Source organism: Orycteropus afer, unplaced genomic scaffold, assembly GCF_000298275.1.
Source record: "Orycteropus afer afer isolate SDZICR_OR568_19922 unplaced genomic scaffold, OryAfe1.0 scaffold00023, whole genome shotgun sequence".
NCBI classification, from domain to species: Eukaryota; Metazoa; Chordata; class Mammalia; order Tubulidentata; family Orycteropodidae; genus Orycteropus; species Orycteropus afer.
The window spans coordinates 8,890,389-8,897,910 of record NW_006921610.1 but is presented as its reverse complement, the minus strand read 5'-3'; the positions used below and the strand labels follow the sequence as shown (position 1 = coordinate 8,897,910).

Sequence of the window (7,522 nt, the reverse complement as noted above, 5' to 3'; positions counted from 1 at the left end):
GACAAAGCATATGTGAACTGCTGTATGAAAAGTGAATTTACTCTGTAAATCTTCACCCAAATCCTAATAAAAAAAAAAAAGACTTACCACCTTGAAAACCCAATGAGTGTTGCTATGAGTTGGAATCAATTTGATAGCAGTGGGTTTAGTTTGGTTTTAATATGCTCTAATAATAATAATAATAAGCCACTCCTCGGAAGGAAGGTTGGGCAGTCCTACTTCCGTAGTGATACTGCCTTGAAAATTCAAGGAGGGGTCGCTATGAGTCAGGCCGACTCGATGGCACATAACAACAACAACAACAACAAGGAGCTCTGGTGGTGTAGTGGTTAAAGCATTCTGCTACTAACCAAAAGATCAGTGGTTCAAACCCACCAGCTGCTCTGTGGAAGAAAAGCCTTGGAAACCCTATGAGACAGTTTTACTCTGTCATATAGGATTGCTATGAGTAGGAATCGACTTGATGGCAGTGGGTTCTTTGGTTTAGTGTGCTCTGGTCAGAGCTGTCATTGTTACCCAATTACATGACCCTCTGAATCACATGGTTTCGTGCTACGAGCACATGTTGTTTTTGTTGCTGCTGGAATTTTTATAGTCACTGTTTTTGTCAAATTTTCTGATGTTTTAATTATAATATTATAGTAATTGGTATCTGTGAACCTATATCTATTATTGAGAATAAGGAAAAGAAAGGAGAAAAGTAAAAAAAGGCTTCTGCTCATTTACTAATAATATTATAACTAATAATGTAATTCAATGTAGAAAGATTTTACAAAGCAATTTTGTGGTATCATATAATCTAAGAAATATTACATTTAAGCAATTTATAACTATATCACATTATTCTATGATTAAAATTGGTAACAGACATTACTAAGTATTCTGTATGGTCTGATGTGGGAGGAGGTCCATGTGAAGGTGACATTGTGAGTTACCACACTGGGTCACACCAACCTTAATGATACCACTGTACAAGAATGTTTTTCTTTTCTTTTTCCTCTTTTCAAAAAAGGTCTTCCTATTGACGTGTGGTCAGGTTTGGGACTACTCTCCTTATACCAATCCTGAGTGAGGGCTATATCATTACTGTTCTTTACTTTGTGTTTTTTTATTACTTAGAGCATTCAGCCCTATCTGTATGTCTCTGTGTATATATGTGTTTATAGATGACACACACACATACACAAATACTGTCTTTCTCATATACATGTTATTATTGTTGTTATGTGTCATTGAGTCAGACCTGACTCATAGCAACCCCTCCTTGGGTTTCCAAGGCAGTATCACTACAGAAGTAGATTGCCCCATCTTTCTTCCGAGGAGTGGCTGGTGGGTTTGAACTGCCAGCCTTCTGGTTAATAGTCAAGCGCCTTAGGCACTATGCTACCAGAGCTCCTTTCTCATATACGTACACATACATATACTATATACACACACATCTTAAACTATCATTTTTTTTATAAATTTCTAAATTGGTAATGATAGCAAACTGATTACTTAATGGCATGGCACAGACATAGTTTTCATAGACCCTGCAAATTTCATAGTTTCATAAAATTTCATAAAATTGCCTTATGAAATTTTAAGATTTTGAGGAAAATATTCATTTAAAAGGAAAAATAATATATGTTCTTTATAGAAAATTTCAGAGAGGCAGGAAGTGTACAGAAAAAAATAAGATGTATTCCTAATTTCAAGATTTAGAGTGAACTCTTTTTTACATTTTGGAATATTTCTTTCCAGTGGTTTTTATCTTTGTATATATATATTTAAATATGTCACGTACTGAGATCATACAAATATGGTTTTGCATCAGTTTTTCCCTTTTGACACTATATTTTGATTATTTTTCTGTGTCTTTAAAAATATTTTAGTGTCTTTTACCTCCTATTTTTTTAAAATTACGTTGTTGCTATGTAACTTATTTATCTTACAAGCAAAAATGCTTCAATGAAAATCTTTTAAAAGTTATTTTTTTATTATTCTCTTCAATTGGTTAATAACATTAGAATAGATTCCTAGAATTAGAATTAATAAACCAAAAAGGTTGTACTAATTTATACTTTAACCATTCACTCACCTGCAATGAATATTAGTATCTTTTAAACTGTACAGATTTAAAGGTAAAGATCAATTCCTCCCTCTGTCCTACCCTCCCTCCATCTTTCTCTCCCTCCCTCCCTCCTTCCTTACCTCACTTATTCCTTCTGTCTGTTTCTCATTCCTTCTCTTTCTTCTCCTTCTTGATACACTTTTATGCATAGGCAAAGTAGAAATCATTTGCATGTCTTCTGAACTTTAGCTTTTGGTATTTTGCTATTGTTGATAATTTTGTCTTGTTTTATGGGTCAACATAGTGACACAGTGGTTAATCGCTTGGCTGCTAACCCAAAGATCGGTTGTTTGAACCCACCAGTGATTGTGCAAGATAAAAGACCAGGAGATCTTCTGTAAGGATTAAAGCCTAGAAAACCCTATGGGACAATTCTAATTCTCCTCTGTCCTAGAGGGTTGCTATGAGTTGAAATTGACTCGATGGCTTACAATAACAACAACATGTATTTTACACTGAAACTTTGAAACTGAAGAATACACTGATTTCTAATTTTTACCGCAGCTTCTAGTCAGTTTACTAGGATAACTTGGGGTACACCTTGATACTTGTTTGTTTCTTGCTCTAAAAACGAGAGCATTAACAGTTTTACATAGGGCTTTACACTCTGACCCGTACAGAAATGTCAGATCATTTTACTTTTGACTTCTTGCCCATTAAAATAACAAAGCAAGAAGATGGCATGAAGACAAAAAAACATGCTAGTGCTCTCTGTCCAAGCTGCCAGGAGCTAATAATTCCTACTTAACTGAATGCTTCAGGCCTGAGTATAAGGGCTTAAGAATTGCTATTCACCTTATATTAAATGTTACATTCCTAGTCTAATATCATGATAATTGACGTATATCAAATGAGAGTGCTTATTTGAGGTTAAATGTAGTTGTACTACAAGTGGATATGGATAGAAACCAGCATGACTTGATGTGCCAGGGCCTGTGGTAGGTATTTTTCTTGCAGTCTCCTATTGCATCCTCATTCCACCCCTCCACGTCATGAAGATCTTCATAATTATTAGTTTCTAAAAGTTAAAATATCTCACAACTAATTACTGGCAAGGCAGAATTCAAACTCAGGCTGATCTGACTTCAATTCTTTTCAAGACTGACACCACACCATGAACTAAATGAATGCTTCCACTCCCCCCACCACCCGTTATCCATACCTTCATCCCTCACCTATTCCCAACTTACAATAGAATGATATCATTGATCTTTTATAGAGGTTTGTGGAATCGTTTTCACAACTGTATGTGTTAGCTCCATCGTGTTGGTCCCTAACTCATGGTGACCCATGGCCAATGGAAACAAATGCTGCATGGTCTTGCACCATCCTCATGATCAGTTGGGAATAAAGTGGTTGTGCTCCCTAAGGTTTTCACTGGCTGATTCTTAGAAGTACACCAGCAGGCCTTTCTTTGTAGTCCATCTTAGTTTCAAATCTCTACTGAAACCTGTTTAGCACCATAGCAACATACCAGTCTCTACTAACAGACAGGCGGTGGCTCTGCGTGAGGTACGTTGGCTGGGCCTCAAGCCAGGTCTCCTGCATGGAAGGCAGGAGCTCTACCACTGAACCACCACTGCCTCCATTCATCACTCTTCACCACCAGAGCTCCTGGTGGACCTTTAGGGGTGAAATATTTAAAGAAAATGCTTAAAGTCTGTTAGATAAATGTGGCTTCTAAAAACAGAGATTCTAAGGATGATTGATGGCTTGTGAATTTTGTTTGATCTAATAAAAGTGCTCATGTTGTGCCATATTTGATGTTTGAAATTTTTGTCTTTTTTAAGATTTTACTTTACATTTTTCTTTAAAGCAACACCATTTCCAAACAGCTTCAAGTGTTTTACCTGTGAAAATGCAGGAGATAATTATAACTGCAATCGATGGGCAGAAGACAAATGGTGTCCACAAAGTAAGTGTGAAGAGTTGGATCATTTGTTTCATGGTTTCACTTTATTTAGGTCTTGCCCTGCTCAGAGATGTCTACTAACAGGGTTAACATGCCAACAGGCTGATGATGTTCTCTACAAGGACCCCGAGATTTCTTCTACAAGACAATCCAGACATGAGACTATATTGAGAGAACTTAGAAACTGATAGCATAGCCTCAATTTGTAGTCCTGTTGCCTTGGGGAAGAATGTGTTAATAACGCTTACTAGGAAGAACAAATAGACCACAATATCAGCTAAGGCATTCTAAGAATTTCAGAAATGCTTAATGATACGTCTAGAAAAGTCATACTTACAGCTAGAGCAAAGGAAGGTTTTTGTACTCTTCAGGTGTATTCATGCTTGGGAAACTCATTTATTCATTCAAATATGTGAATGCCTTTTTAGTTTGTTTAGTTCTCTGATGTATCCCCATTGCCTATCTAGCTCCTGGCCCATTTAGGCACTCAATAAATATTTATTATCAGAATGTATGGATGCTTTGATTAGATGGTCAGAAAAATCTTCTCTTAGGAGGTGACTTTTGAAGTGAGACCTGAATGACCCAAACAACCCAGGCATGAGGAGATCTGGAGGAAGAGCATGCCAAGAGGGGGGAACAGCAAATGCAAAGGCTTCAAGAGGCAAGAACAGTTTTCTTGTGTTCAGTGATCTGAAAGAATGCTGGCCACTGAGGCTTAGTGGGCAGTGGAGAAAGGATCTGAGATGGAGGCAAGCGCCAGAACACAGGATCTTCTTTTTCTGATAAAGAATTTGGATTTTGTTGTAAATGTCACGGGAAGGCAGTAGAAGGTTTTGAGCTGGGGGCACATGGTGCTACTTTGATTTTGAAAAGATTATCTTGATTGCTGTGTGGAGAATTGATTGTTGGGGATCAAAAAGTAGAAGGGACACCAAGTGGGAAATATTGTCTTCAGGAAGGAGATGATGATGACTTGGCCTAAGGTGGTTGGGTGGAGGAGAGAAGGTGCATGGTTTAGTACATACAGAGCTTGGTGGTAAAGGAGACAGGATACGCTGATGGATGATTTGGAATTAAAAATTCTACATAGTGCTATGAAGATATTCAGGCTATCCAGATTGTAAAGTGTACTTTTTTTTTGGTATGGTTTCAAATGTCAAGCCCAAGAAAAAACAAACAAGCAAACAAAACTCTTTGAGAGTTAGAGGTTACCACTTTGGGGCGCAGAAGCTCTGGGGACGTAGTGCCTAAGGCACTTGACTGCTAACCAGAAGGTTGGCGGTTCAAACCCACCAGCCACTCCTTGGAAGGAAGAGGGGGCAATCTACTTCTGTAGTGATACTGCCTCGGAAACTCAAGGAGGGGTCGCTATGAGTCGAAGATGACTCGTTGGCACATAACAGCAACAACAACTTTGGGGCTATTATTACCTTCTTTTGGAAATATCTATACACTTTATTTAGAGTAGTAGAATAGCCTTGCCTATTCCAGATAAATTAGGAGTTCTGGTGGCGCAGTCAGCTGCTAGAAGAAAGGCTGGCAGTTCAAACCCACCAGCTGCTCCACAGGAGACAGATGTGGCAATCTGCTTCCGTAAATGTTTACAGCCTTGGAAATTCTATAGGGCAGTTCTACTCAGTCCTATTGCATCTCTAGGAGTTAGAATCGACTCGGCAGCAATGGATTTGGTTTCTTTTGGTATTCCAGATAAAGCCAATGTGTGGAGCCAGATGTACACATTTGAGACTCCAGTGGGCCTGGGAATGTTATGCTACAAACTAACAAAAATGGCTATAACTTCTATATGGATGGTATTTTCTTCTCAAGAATGATTAATTGCCTGAACATTTTTCTTGTGGTACTTTTACATTCCTGTAGACTGACCATCCATCCTTAAATTGTATGCATGTGCTTGTGAGTGCATGTGTGTGCATGATTACACATATTTGGTGTGTGTATGGGGGTTGTTATTATTATTATTATTATTATTATTATTAATGTATTTTAGTTATTTCAAAGTTTTCATGGTCAGCCAATGCCTCTCTTTACTTACTTCAGATGATGGGTATCATTCTTCAATGATTTGCTTTAAATTCCTCTGTAGACTGGATGGTATGGGTTAGGAGAGTGGTTAATCAGACATTGATGTCTAACCTCTTAGCTTCATGGCTCGTGCTTTTCTTTTGTACTAAGACACTTCTCCTCCTAGGTCTATGGCAAGTACTTCAACTTGTCATTCATTAACCAAATCCATATTTAACTGGGACATGCATGACTATTTCTTGGTTTTAGAATTTCATCTCTTTTGAAATGTGTGTGAACAAAAGGGAAAGCTGCAGCTTTTCACAACCAAAAAAATATCAGAGGTGGGGAGGGTGGCAGAGAGTCAGATCTCTCACATCTTTCCTGAAAACCTGCCTCTTGAAGAGATCCACATAGACTGCCTTCCCATTCCAGCATGGCGTGACGGTGCATACTTGACCACATGCCAATCAGGTGCCAAAGACACTAACCACCTGGAATTATGACTAAGATATAATTTCTTACTTTTCACTTTCTCGTTATTTAGGGGACTGATAGTCAACCATTCCTTGGGGCAACGAGGCCTGCAGCTATTGTTCTTTGTTATCTCAGGTTTCTTTTCCATACTACAGCTTCACTTCTGTGGTCTGTCGGTGTTGTTAAAAGAGATTCTCTATGTAACAGGATATGACAAGAATGACAGTTCTGGTTTTATTTACCCTGGCTTTTACTCTGACTTTTGAGGGCTGTTTTAGCATGTGTGACATTCTATATAAACACATGCTGCTACCAATTTTCAGTTCTTCTTTGTTTGAAGTATAAATTGAAATGCCTTCTCCAAAACGTTCTGTTGTTTCCTTTCCTTCTGAATCCAGAAGTTGGCTAATCCTGTACAGCACTCTGTAGCACCACCTAGTTTAATATTAAATATACTAAGAAGCAGAATAAGCAACTCTGGTGCAGTGGTTAAAGCATTTGGCTCCTAACCAGAAGATTGGCAGTTTGAACCCACCAGCTGCTTCATGGGGGAAAGATGAGGCAGTCTGCTTCTATAAAGATTTACAGCCTTGGACACCCTATGAGTCAGTTTTACTTTGTCCTACAGGGTCGCTACGAGTCAGGATTGACTCCATGGCAGTGGGTATAAGAGGCAGAATAGTGTCTGGTTAAGACTACAAACACTAGAAAACCTCCTGTGTTAGACACCTACCTTCCACCACTTTCTGCTTATGTGACCATTGGCAAGAAACTGTGCCTTGGTTTCTTTATCTTTAAAATGAGGCTATTAATATACCTTATCTTTATTATTATTATTATTTATTGTGATTTGGGTGAAGACTTACAGAGCAAATTCAGTTTCCATACAGCAGTTCACATATACTTTGTCTCATGTCACTGACCACAGTTTACCACAATGCAACAGCTTCCCTCCCACTTCCTCCCCATAGTTACCTCTTCCCAGTGTCCATGAC

General features: G+C 38.3%; 1 protein-coding gene across 1 annotated transcript in view; it reads left to right on the top strand.

Moving 5' to 3' along the window:
- LYPD6B (LY6/PLAUR domain containing 6B) overlaps positions 1 to 7,522 on the top strand; it is a 24,325-nt gene that overhangs the window by 10,795 nt on the left and 6,008 nt on the right. The window contains exon 2 of the mRNA XM_007934940.1: positions 3,930 to 4,028. Within this exon, the coding sequence (XP_007933131.1) occupies positions 3,930 to 4,028 (99 nt within the window). The remainder of the gene's footprint in view (positions 1 to 3,929; positions 4,029 to 7,522) is intronic.